At 61.1% G+C, this 12,641-nt stretch overlaps 1 protein-coding gene across 4 annotated transcripts; it reads left to right on the forward strand.

Annotated features, from left to right (window-relative positions):
- The first annotated feature begins 309 nt into the window (after positions 1–309).
- On the forward strand, positions 310–9,758 carry LOC144277711 (pleckstrin homology domain-containing family A member 3-like). 4 transcript variants are annotated; one of them, XM_077838662.1, is made up of 8 exons: positions 310–401; positions 3,236–3,352; positions 4,166–4,321; positions 5,521–5,657; positions 6,306–6,476; positions 6,884–6,927; positions 7,340–7,497; positions 8,134–9,758. In XM_077838662.1, exons 1-8 carry the CDS (start codon positions 362–364, stop codon positions 8,193–8,195), a joined length of 885 nt encoding a protein of 294 aa, XP_077694788.1. In that variant the 5' UTR covers positions 310–361; the 3' UTR covers positions 8,196–9,758. The 4 variants fall into 4 exon arrangements, with proteins under 4 accessions (XP_077694788.1, XP_077694786.1, XP_077694787.1 ...); XM_077838660.1 differs by having other exon boundaries at positions 9,553–9,758; XM_077838663.1 differs by having other exon boundaries at positions 335–401; positions 3,003–3,352; positions 9,553–9,758.
- Positions 9,759–12,641: the final 2,883 nt, after the last annotated feature.

The raw sequence follows: 12,641 nt of genomic DNA on the forward strand, positions 1-12,641 counted from the left end.
CTAGGGCTCCCTGGGATTTGTATTTCCTGCTTGCCTTGCCACCAAGGAATAGAATGGGCTGGAGCACTACATCACCCAAAGGCCTTTGCGCGCCATAAGTAGGGGAAATGGCGGCCTGGCGGAATGGAGAGTTCTCTTTAGCCACAGGCCGGGGTCTGTTGATGTCATTAGTGCCACGCCTGCTGTTCCCTCCCACACGTGCACTTCCTTCCATGGTGATTGGCTTGCCTTTCCCAAGTCCCGCCCCCGTATCCAATCCGCTCTTTTTATTGGGCGAAAGCGTTCAGCCCGCCCTCTCGGCTGGTGATTGGTTGGTCGCTCCCGTGTTGTCAATGGGCGGCTCACATTTACTACCCTGGCGATGGAGGGAGCGTTACTGAAATGGACCAACTACCTCTTGGGTAACGGCCGCGGGTCCGGGTCCGGGTCCGCCGCCCCTGGGGGCTGGGGATTCCCCTGCACTGGGGGCGGGGGTGGAGGCGGACCATCCCCGAACCGGGCCAGGTCCGCGAGAGCCTCCCCCCCCCGCCCCGGGCTGAACCGGGCCAGGTCCCTGTGACCCGACCCTCCCCCACCCCGCCCCCCGAACCGGGCCAGGTCCCTGTGACCCGACCCTCCCCCACCCCGCCCCCCGAACCGGGCCAGGTCCCTGTGACCCTCCCCTCCCCCCCCCCCGAACCGGGCCAGGTCCCTGTGACCCTCCCCTCCCCCCCCGAACCGGGCCAGGTCCCTGTGACCCTCCCCTCCCCCCCCGAACCGGGCCAGGTCCCTGTGACCCGACCCTCCCCTCCCCTCCCCCCCCCGAACCGGGCCAGGTCCCGGTGACCCTCCCCTCCCCTCCCCTCCCCCCCCGAACCGGGCCAGGTCCCGGTGACCCGACCCTCCCCTCCCCTCCCCCCCCGAACCGGGCCAGGTCCCGGTGACCCTCCCCTCCCCTCCCCTCCCCTCCCGAACCGGGCCAGGTCCCGGTGACCCTCCCCCCCCCCCCCCCGAACCGGGCCAGGTCCCGGTGACCCTCCCCCCCCCCCCCGAACCGGGCCAGGTCCCGGTGACCCTCCCCCCCCCCCCCGAACCGGGCCAGGTCCCGGTGACCCTCCCCCCCCCCCCCCCGAACCGGGCCAGGTCCCGGTGACCCTCCCCCCCCCCCCCCCGAACCGGGCCAGGTCCCGGTGACCCCTCCCCCCCCCCCCCCCCGAACCGGGCCAGGTCCCGGTGACCCTCCCCCCCCCCCCCCCCCGAACCGGGCCAGGTCCCGGTGACCTCCCCCCCCCCCCCCCCCGAACCGGGCCAGGTCCCGGTGACCCTCCCCCCCCCCCCCCCGAACCGGGCCAGGTCCCGGTGACCCTCCCCCCCCCCCCCCCGAACCGGGCCAGGTCCCGGTGACCCTCCCCCCCCCCCCCCCCCGAACCGGGCCAGGTCCCGGTGACCCTCCCCCCCCCCCCCCCCCCGAACCGGGCCAGGTCCCGGTGACCCTCCCCCCCCCCCCCCCCCCGAACCGGGCCAGGTCCCGGTGACCCTCCCCCCCCCCCCCCCCCCGAACCGGGCCAGGTCCCGGTGACCCTCCCCCCCCCCCCCCCCCCGAACCGGGCCAGGTCCCGGTGACCCTCCCCCCCCCCCCCCCCCAACCGGGCCAGGTCCCGGTGACCCTCCCCCCCCCCCCCAACCGGGCCAGGTCCCGGTGACCCTCCCCCCCCCCCCACCCCGAACCGGGCCAGGTCCCGGTGACCTCCATCCAGAACCGGGCCAGATCTGTGTGCCCCTCCCCCACCCCCTGGCTGATCCGGGCCAGGTCCGTGTGACACCCCGCCCCCCTCCCCGAACCGGGCCAGGTCCCTGTGACCCCCCCCCCCCCCCGAACCGGGCCAGATCCGTGGGATCCTCCCCTGCTACCCCAAACCGGGCCAGGTCCCTGTGACCTCCATCCAGAACCGGGCCAGATCTGTGTGCCCCTCCCCCACCCCCTGGCTGATCCGGGCCAGGTCTGTGTGACACCTCCCTGCCACCCCGCTGAACTGGGCCAGGTCCGTGTGACCCCCCCCCCCACCCCGCTGAACTGGGCCAGGTCTGTATGACACCCCTGCCCCCGCTGAACCGTGCCAGGTCTGTGTGACCCTCCCCAGCTGGTCTGGGTGTCTGTGCCCTCCTCCCCGCCACAAACTGGGCTGAGTCTCTGGAAGACGACATCCCCTCGGAACTGGGCCAGCTCTCTGTAACCCCTCCACCCCCCACTTCCAAACTGGGCCGGGTCTCCCTGCCCTCCTCCCCTGACCTGGGCCTGCTCCCCCCGAATAGGGCAGGTCCATGATCTTTCTCCCCCAAACCAGGACAGGTCTGTGACCCCTCCGTCCCTGAAGTGGGTTCACTGCCCCTGAACCAGGTTCACAGGACTGTGACCTGGACCCACCCCCCACAAACCAGGCTTATGTCTCTTCCTTCAAAGAGGGGCTGCCTCCCTCTCTTTGAACGGGGCCAGGTCTATGCCCCCCTCCGCATGTTTCCGGATGGGGTCGGAGGACCCCACCATCCCTTCCCCCAACAGGCTCCACGGCCTCTCCCAGTCCCAAGCTCTAACTCGGCACAAAGGCTGGCTGGCCCATGGGCGGCTCCCTGTTCCGTTCTGAGAGCCAGGTGCCAACTGGGGGCAGGGGCCACCCTGTGCCTGGGGGGTCGTGAGGATGCAGAGTTTGTAATTCTCTTATAGGGTAAGCGACACAGGTGGACCCCAAAGTGGGAGGGGTAGCAAATAACCTGCTGGCCCAGTTGGCTTTTAGCTCATGCAGTAGAGGCTCGTGCACTAAGCTTCAGAGGTCCCAGGTTCTATTCTGCCCGCTGACGACCGGGGTCTGTCGGCGTTACGTTTGCACACCTCTGGCCCCTTTCACTGGAGCACGTCACCCCCGTAATACCCGCATGCAGACACCGATGGGGGAGCGATGCGTCGGGGGCACAGGCAGGGGGTAGGACCCAGGAGTCCTGACTCTGAACCTTCTCCTCTCCCACAGCCAGGAAGAGAATCCAGGAGTCCTGCTTCCTGGCCCGTTGCTCGAAGAACTAGACCCCACGCCCTCCCAGGGCTGGAAATAGAACCCAGGAGTCCTGGCTCCATGCTGACCCTCGCGTGAGCAGGGCTGCTGTGCGCCAGGCGGCAGCCGTGGGAGCTGGGCTCCCTGGAGGAGAGAAGCGCCCTGGCAGGCATTAGGCGGGTGACTGGCCTGGCCTTTCCCTTCCCCTCTAGGTTGGCAGCCACGGTACTTTGTCCTGGACAGCGGCATCCTGTCCTACTATGACTCTCAGGACGACGTGGGCAAAGGCAGCAAGGGCAGCATCAAGATGGCCGTCTGTGAGATCAAAGGTTGGTGCCCTGCACTCCCCCGCTGGGTGAGAGGCTCGTGCGGGTAGGGGGCGGCAATTGGACCAGGAGGGGGCTGGCTCGCTGTGCTGCTGACCTGGGATCCTGGCAGGGCAACGGTCCAGAATTTAACGAACACTGAGGGGGCCAGATTCTCCAATGGGCCCTTCCCACCCCGTGCCGCTCTCACCTGCCCCTTCCCCCCCCGGCAGAGACACACACGCGTCTCTCTGGGCTATTTCTGTCCTCCCCAGTCACTGCCCCCTTTGGGTTTGCACGTCGCTTCTACCTCTGAGCGCAGTTGTGATGCCACTGAAGATGCACCTCGCACCAAGGGAGCCAATCAGTCGTGTGGGAGGTTTCCCTTGGATTCAGTGGGCCCTGAAACTCTTCAGAGCCCGGGCTTGGGCTGCAGCCAGCTGAGGGTTTCGCTGTGGGTGGGCTGGAGACAGGGCAGCTCCCCAGTTTAAGAATCTCCACCCTGGAGACCATTCCAGGGCTTTGTCCAATCTAGTGGTGAGATTCCACAAAAGAGTGTGTGGCTGTTGGAATCCGGCATAGAACCCAGGTGTCCTAGCACTCAGTCCCCTGCTCTAACCACTAGACCTCTCTCTCCTCCCAGAGCTGGGCATAGAACCTAGGAGTCCTGGCTCCCAGTCCCTTGCTCTAACCACTGGATCCCACTCCCACTCTCCTTCTGGAGAAGCCCTGGGTCCCTAGACTCTGCCTGCAGAGCTGATTGTGTCATGCAAGGTGAGAACAGACTCTGCTACCCGAGCACTGGGCTCTCGCTCAGCGACTGTCTTGTCCCTGCAGTGCACTCCACCGATGCCACGCGCATGGAGCTGGTGATTCCCGGGGAGCAGTATTTCTACCTGAAGGCAGGGGGTGCTGCGGAGAGGCAGAAGTGGCTGGTGGCCCTGGGCAGCTCAAAAGCCTGTTTGGGCGACAACAGGAGCCAGAAGGACAAAGGTGGGTCCTTCCTGAAGAGAGAGGGTGGGCACTGTGCCAGAGAAACGGTGATCTCTGTTGCGGTGTGGCAGATCTGGGCAGTGTGTATGTCAGGAGTCAGGGACAGATCGGGGGGTTGGGGGAGCCCAGGGCTGGGGTAGCAGGGGGCAGCGGGTTGGGACTGAGGGACATCGGTGAGGCTGTAGGTCAGGATTGAGGGGCACCGGCAGAGCTGAGGGTGGGGAGCCTGGCACTGAGAAAGCAAGGGGCTGTCGGTTGGGATAGAGGGGCTGGGGTTGGGGGGCAGGCTGGAATAGCAGGGGGGGCTGCGGGTCAGGATTGAGGAGCACCGGCAGAGCTGTGCGTGCGGGCCCAAAACTGCGGCAGCAGAGGGGTGTGGAAGGGCTGGCTGCACCGGGGAGCAGAGACGGGCTCGGGTGCCGGCGTTCCCCCCTCCTCAGGAAACAGTCACTCGGCGGCGACTGCAGAGAACCGGAATTTCATCCTTCAAGCCAATCCCAGCTGGCCTCTGACCTGCTGGTTATGGGGTGGGGGGCCCAGTAGCGGACGGCCTGACCCCAAAGCCCCAGCCCACTAGAGGGTGCCAGGCTGCAGGGAGTGATATGGAGGGGCTCAGGGAGGGGGCGCCCTCTTCCCTTGCAATCTTCCCCTTCCGGTCAATGCTGAGCTCAGTGCTATGCTCCGTGGCAGAGAAAACAGGGGGAGCGGAGATAAAAAAAAAAAATTAAAAAGGCAGCACTTCTGCTCAGTGGGAGAGCGGCCGCTGCCCCGCTCACCCCTAGCTACGTCACTGGCTGTGCTGGAGGGTGGGTGCCTCCAGTAGGGGGCGCTTTCTCCTCTCTGGGTCAGTGCTGAGCCCGATGGCCCCCCGCACGAGACAGGTCCGCTTATTACCAAGCCCAGTGCCCGCTGTAAGAATCGGGGCATCAACCTCTGTGTCCTGGCTAAATTCCAACGTGGGCCATTCCATTCTGGCTCCCCTGACGGTTTCTGCTGGATCCTCTGTTTTTCTTCACTTCCTGTCTTAGACTAGTGCAGTGTTATTGCAGGTTGTTAAGCAGATGCTACGTTCCACCCCAGAGGTGGCTGCACTTCAGTGGCAGGGGCGAAACAGTCCCTGCATATAACATACAGGGCATGGGGCTTCCAGGGGAGCAGGATAGGAACGAGGCAATGCTGATCTTCCCATCTCCCTCCAGACATGCACCTGAGCAGCGAGTCCCTGGGCCGGAAGCTGTCAGAGCTACGGCTGTACTGCGATGTGCTGACTCAGCAGGTCTTGGACGTCCAGGAGTCCACGCGGCCCCAGGACAACGGCACCCCGCTCGATATTGAGGTTCAAAGGGAGTGGGGGGGGGGGGTTAAGGGGGAGCTGTTGGGTTTTAGGAGGATCTGGAGGACACAGGTCCTAGCTACCCACTCCCTCCTGCTGAGGCACAAAGGCCACCTGATTCCAACAGCTCAGAGAGGGCTGCAGCACGCAGTGCAGAGTCAACCAGTGGAACTCCCCGCTGCAGGGCTGTGCTGCTATACCACCTGCTCAAGTGGCTGGGATCCTCATGGGGTATGAGGCTTCATGGCATAAACAGATGGGGCGGGGCCCAGGAGTGAAGATATGCGTGGATGTGAGCCCCCTGATCTAAACACTTGACCCCACTCTGCGCCCAGAGGCAGGAATAGAACCCAAGAGTCCTGATTCCCACTCCCCTGCTCTATCCGCTAGGCGTGACTCTCTTTCCCAAAGCTGCTTCTGTTCTGAGCAATGCCTTGGCCTGTGCGTCTGCAATGCCAGCTAACACGGAGCCAGCTAACAAAGGCGCGGGGAGGCCACCGACTCCCTGGGTGGCCGGGGCAAGTCACTGCCCCTCTCTTTGCCTCCGTTTCCCCACCTGTACAGCAGGCTTGGAGAGGCTGAAGCTACACGAGCGCAAAGGATTGTGGGCGGCTGTTCCTCTTGGTAACCCTCTGTCCTCCCCATCCCCAGAAGATGAATGAAGCCTCCTCCCTGCTCAAAGCCACCTGCAGCCAGTTCATCTCCACGCTGGAGGAGTGCATGAAATTCGCCAACGCCCGCCTGGCACCTGAGCTCTACCAGCCCTCGCCGGCCCCCCTGCCCCAGGACTTCGTGGGCACCAAACTCCCGCACTCCCATAGAGTAAGAGCCTCCCTAGGGCAGGGGGCAGCATTTGAACTAGCAGTGGCATCTGCCGAGGACAGATCGGAAACCCAGCATGCTTCGCTTCTTTGCCAGCCCCAAGTGCCGGGGCAGGGCTGTGCGGGTCGGCTGGGAGCTAGCCGGGCTCTGGTCACGGCCCCAGAGCGGGCAGAGCCCAGGCAGCACCAGGGCAAGCTTCTGAGCAGGGTGTCTGGGGTCAGTTTGTCCTTGGCCTCTTTGCGAAGGACATTGCTATGATCCCAGCGTGGCTCATGCTGGCCCCCAGCTGTCATCAGATGTGTGCCCACGCTGCCAGTCTGAGCTGGATCTGAACCAGCTCCAGAGCTGCCCGGTGCCCCCAGATCGCTCGGTTCCATCTGACCCTCTCCCACTTTCTGGCCTCGCAGGTGAGACGCTCCCTCAGCCACACGGGCATCGTGTCCCCCGACAGGTGAGCAGGCTGGCTGCGAGGGAAGGGAGGAGGGGGCTCCTGGGTGGCGCAGAGGGGCTGGGTGAGGATCCCGCCGTCCCTGCGCTCAGCTGGGGTCTGAGACCGAGCGGGATGCAGGCGCAGGCAGGCAGCTGGCTTCTGGGTGCCCATGACATGGGTCCTGGCTCCCTCCAAGCCAGGCCCTCGCCCTTCGTGGTGCTGCCCTGGCTCCCCTAGCTGGAGGTGGGGAAGGTCCTGGAACTCAATCCCCAGCCCCCTGGGCCGGCTGAGGCCACCCTTCAGGGCATGCTGGGAACCCTCCATGGGTGGGTAGCCTGGATGGGAGGGGGAGCGATCAGCCGGGCTCTCCCTTGGGTGCCACCCTAGGTGCCCATCCCCAAGCCAAGGCTCTCACCCCGTCTCCCTCTTGCAGAGGGGCGGAGCCGCCCCGGCCCCCGGTGCCGCCGCAGAAGGGCGCCGTGACGGTGGTGCGCAACCTGGAGGAGATGGTGATGTTCCGCTCGCAGCACTGGAGCCAGCAGGGCCCCGCGCCCGACAGCCCGGTCGGCACCATCGTGGAGGAGAGGGAAGGTAGGAGCCGCGGGGCAGCCTCCCCGTCACCAGGAGGAGCCGGCACGATGCAGTGCGGTCACAGCTTGTCCCATTGCAGATGATTTACAGGGATTGAAGGACAGCATCAGCCCTCCTCCCCCGCGCCCTCCAGCTTGCCCCAGCTGACTCTGCCTTTCCTGCTGGCCCCGCCCCCCGCTAGCCATGCCCCAGTGGGCCCTTTGGGGCTGAGGTTCATGGCTCCCATGTGTCACGCTCCCAAACTGTGTCTCCTGCGAGCAGGGGGGCCCCATTGGTCAGAGGGGAGCAGGGGAAACAGGTTCTCTAGTGGACTGAGCACAGGACTGTGAGCCAGGACTCCTGGGTTCCATTCCCAGCTCTGCAAGGCAAGGGGCGAGTCCCTCCCTGTGCCTCATTCCCCCAGGATGGCAAGGCTGGTAGAGCCTCTGGAGGTGGCAGTGGTGGGTTAGGTGAGGCTGTCCTGTGCAGGAAGTAACAGGAGCTGAGTGACTCTCTCTGTCTGAGGGGTCCCTTGCCCATGCCCCCTGTCTGATCCAGTCTGGGGACTGGAGCCCTGGGCTCCCTCTTCCGGCGCTAGAGCCCCCCAGAGGCCAGAAGCTGCTGGTCTCCCTAATTCCTCCTCCCCTCCCTCGCCAGAGGCCCCGCTGCCCACGCAAGAGTCCCCGGCGGAATCGGCTGGCGGTGATAAGCGGGAGTGAGCGGCACCAGGATCCGGGCGCTGCCTCTGCCTCACACTGGGGGCTTTGGAACATCCCTGGCCCAGCCCCATGGGAGCACGGCCCTTCCCTGTGCTTGGGAGCTGCCAGGGACCAGCAGAGAACAACGGAGCTGTGTTCTCCCCCCCCAACTCCTCAGGCTGGCCCCCAACTGCTTCCCCCCTCGCCCAGCGCTGGTCCCAGCTCCGGAGGGGCGGTGCCCTTCTGGGAAGGGAGTAGTGTCGAGCAGGGGACTGGGCATCAGGATGCTTGAGTCCTGTGTCCCGGGGTGGGTCACCTCCACTCTCTGCGGCCATTTCCCCGTCTGCACGGAGGAGGGTCTGGAAATGGTTTGGCTGTGCAGGCGGAAGAGGCCAGGGGGGCACTGCAGGGTGGCATTGCTCAGTGGGTGCCATGGGTGGTGAGAATGCAGGCTCTCTGGGATGAGGGGACCGAGCCCCCAGCCTGGGGTGGGGCAGAGGGGGCCTTGTCCCGGGAGCAGAAGAGAAACATTCTCCTTGGTGCTGATCTCCCCTGGGCTTGGCGCCCTGGTGCCTGTGTTGGCCTTACGCCCGTCTCTGGGTCGATCGGGGGCAGGGGGAAATCTGCTGAGCATGGAACCCCCTCTCTGCTCCCCAGCCCAAGGAGCCCAAACACCGGCTGCCCCGGCCTCTTGTCCCCTCCCCCTTGCTGTGATGCTGGGCGTGATACCATCAGCGCAGGAGTGGGGGGGGACCCGGGGTGTCTGCGATCACCAGCCAACACAGTATTAGAGCTTCAGAGAGCCAGCCAGTGTGCTGGGGCTAATGGCCAAATGTGATCCAGCAGGATCCCCTGTAATCCGTGGGTGCACAGCCAGTGTCCCCACTGTGTGGTGTGTCGGGGGAGAGCTCTCCCTGCCCCGGGAATAGTACCGCTCCCTAGAAATGGGGCTAAGAGGAGATCTTGCTCTTCTACCCCTCGTCCCATCCAGTTGGTGCCCAGTTTGGTGCCATGGTGCATCAAACCACCTCTTACAGCCAGGCTTCACCCATCGGGGCTCTCTCTTCACTTTCTCGCCACGGCCTCTGGATCCAGCAGGCAGGTGAGAAGAGGCTGGTTCCGACGATCTGGCAGAGCGCCTCCCTCTGGCCAGTTCCCGGCCATGCCCTGCTGACGGTTCAAGCCAAGGTCAGAAGTGAGAGCCCAGCTGGCTCTCCTGCTGCAGGGGCTGCTGGGAGTAAAGCCTACCTCTCATCTCAGGGACAGTAGATGCAGAGATGAGGAGAAAGATGGTGCCAGGGGAGGGTTGGCTCCTCCCACCCGGACTTCACCTGAGTCAGGTGACTACACCCAATGCTAACCTCTTTGAACACTACAGCAAGGACCAAGGACGTGGCCGATTCTAATGGAGGTGCAGAACTGTCCCTGCTCTCGTCCTCTGGCTCTCTGTCCTTTGACACAGGATTTTTGTACAGACGCGTCGTCAGGTTGGGGCTGTTTTTTTGCTGAGGGAAGCAGCCGTTTCTGCGGAGAGCTCTGCCAAAGATCAGGCCTTGCAATAAAGACTCTAATTTTGAAACAGTCGGCTCGTCTCCATGTGTCTCTTTCCCCCATGGGGGCTTTTCCCCAGGGCTGGTGGAAGGAGCAGCTGCACGGTGTGGGGAGGCGGCTCCGGAGGCGCTACGGCCTGAAATTGCTGCAGAACGAAACTGCTTCATTGCAATTGGCAGGCGAAAGGAAGTGCCTGAATCTTCGTGGCTCTGACCCAAACCGTTGGGTCACTCATGGTGGCTGCCGTTTGTTCTTCTCGTCTGGATCCAGGCGTCGTTCCGAGCTCTCCCAGACTCTGGGAGCGGCAGGAACAAGGTTCCTGCAGCTCCCCAGGTGTTTAAGCAAAATACAGAACTTGCCTCAAAGCAGCTGTGAAATTCTGTTGCAGCTCGGCTCTTGGTGTCTTGATCCGACATGGCCTATTTCTCGTTCTGTAGCTCCCGGATGATCTTGTTTTTGCGGAGAGGGTATTTTAAAGAGAGAGCACAGTGAGATTGCTGGGTATTTTACTCAAATGTGCAGAGAGGGTTTATTCCCTTGTGGTTTAGAGAGAGACCAGGCCAGAGTAGTAAAGCCATCCCCACTATTCATAATACCGCAGGAAAAAATCAAGAACCGTTTGCGACTGAAGTTCTTTTCATCAAATGATCAGGCCTGACATGCCCTTAGACCAGTGAATTTCTTGCATATTGTTGGTAACAGACACTAGCTTCTTGCTGATGCTAATGCCCCCTTTTCACTGGCGGGCCGGTGCCGAGGGGTTGTTCCCCTGTCGGGAGCAGTGCTGCCTTTTGGCCTGGCCTGGCAGATTCTCAGTGGGAGGAGAAATTGGGGAAAGGGGGTGTGTCCGCCTGGCCTGGAGCAGAGGCCGGGCGCTTTGCTGGTATCTGTGTACTATAGTTTGTCATGTCGAGCTGGCCAAAGAGAGCACCTGCAATCCCCTGGTGGAAATCTCAGTCCAAACCCCAGGACCTGCCTCCGGGGATCAGGTGGGCCCCAGTTAGAGGGATTCAGGCTGAGACCGATCTCTCCTGCTCCTTGCACCAGCGAGGCATGACCTCACGCAAGGAATGACAATATAGCATTGCTTCCAAGGCTGTACGCCGCCCACACGCTCAGGAAAAGTCCTCGCATGGCCATGCAGCAGCACTGCCGCCTGTCAGAACGGGCCATGTGGTGGTGTCAGGTATGGTGGCATGCAGGGCTGTGGGTGCAAAGCAGAATCGGGCCCAACTTGGTTTCCTTCTGTTTCCCAATAACACTTCAATTGCTAACTGTCAAGGTTCCTTCCCCACTCTGAACTCTAGGGTACAGATGTGGGGACCTGTATGAAAGACCCCCTAAAGCTTATTCTTACCAGCTTAGGTTAAAAACTTCCTCAAGGTACAAACTTTGCCTTGTCCTTGAACCCTATGCTGCCACCACCAAGCGTGTTAAATAAAGAACAGGGAAAGAGCCCACTTGGAGACGTCTTCCCCCAAAATATCCCCCCAAGCCCTACACCCCCTTTCCTGGGGAAGGCTTGATTAAAAATCCTCACCAATTTGCATAGGTGAACACAGACCCAAACCCTTGGATCTTAAGAAGAATGAAAAAGCATTCAGGTTCTTAAAAGAAGAATTTTGATTAAAGAAAAGGTAAAACAATCACCTCTGTAAAATCAGGATGGTAAATACCTTACAGGTTAATCAGATTCAAACACAGAGAATCCCTCTAGGCAAAACCTTAAGTTACAAAAAGACACAGAAACAGGAATATACATTCCATTCAGCACAGCTATTTTACCAGCCATTAAACAAAAGGAAATCTAATGCATTTCTAGCTAGATTACTTACTAACTTAAGGAGTTATGAAGAGCATTCCTGATCTGTTCCTGGCAAAAGCATCACACAGATAGACAGACCCTTTGTCCCCCCACTCCAGCTTTGAAAGTATCTTGTCTCCTCATTGTGGGTCAGGTGCCAGCGAGGTTACTTTAGCTTCTTAACTCTTTACAGGTGCAAGCGTTTTGCCTCTGGCCAGGAGGGATTTTATAGTTCTGTATACAGAAAGGTGGTTACCCTTCCCTTTATATTTATGACACTAGCGAAAATCACTGGTTAAAATTTCATTTGAACTCTTAACGGCAATGGGAGGAAACTGTCCCATGTTTCCTCCCAAAACCAACATAGAATACCAGGGTTGGAAGGGACCTCAGGAGGTCATCTAGTCCAACCCCTTGCTCAAAGCAGGACCAATCCCCAATTTTTGCCCCAGATCCCAAAATGGCCCCCTCAAGGATTGAACTTGCAACCCTGGGTTTAGGAGGCCAATGCTCAAACCACTGAGCTATTCCTCCTCCAACTGCCTATTGAGTATCTGTGTTTCCCCTTGCAAAACCTCATTCAGTTGCTCCAAATCTGGTCTTCCCTGCTCCCTATCTAGACAGGAGATTCATAGATCCTAAGGTCAGGAGGGGCTACTGTGGGCACCTTTCTAACACAGGCCCTAGGACTTGCCTGGGTTACTTCCTGTTTACACTAGAGCAGATTGTTTTAGAAAAACATCCACTCTTGATTGAAAAATCTCCATTGATGGAGTACGCATGCGAGCCCTTGGTAAATTGTCCCAGTGGTTAATTCCTCAAGCCGGTAAAAATTTGTGCCTCTTTTCCAGCCTGAATTTGAGATTTGCCCTTTGTTAAAAATTCCAGGGTGTCTTTTGATGTCCAGAAATAAAGTTCTCTTGCTCAGCACTTTCATAAACATTTAATTTTCACAACACCCGGCCTGTGACTGATGGGTATCTCCTCCACAGTAACCAGTCGGAGACTGTTCTGGTGCTATTTTCATGGCTCAAAGGTTGGAGGAGTTCCTCTGATGATAGACTGCAGAGCTGAGATGGGAAGGCAGCCTGAGGGTGCAGGGGATGCTCCCC

This window comes from Eretmochelys imbricata, chromosome 20, assembly GCF_965152235.1.
Source record: "Eretmochelys imbricata isolate rEreImb1 chromosome 20, rEreImb1.hap1, whole genome shotgun sequence".
Lineage (NCBI taxonomy): Eukaryota > Metazoa > Chordata > Testudines > Cheloniidae > Eretmochelys > Eretmochelys imbricata.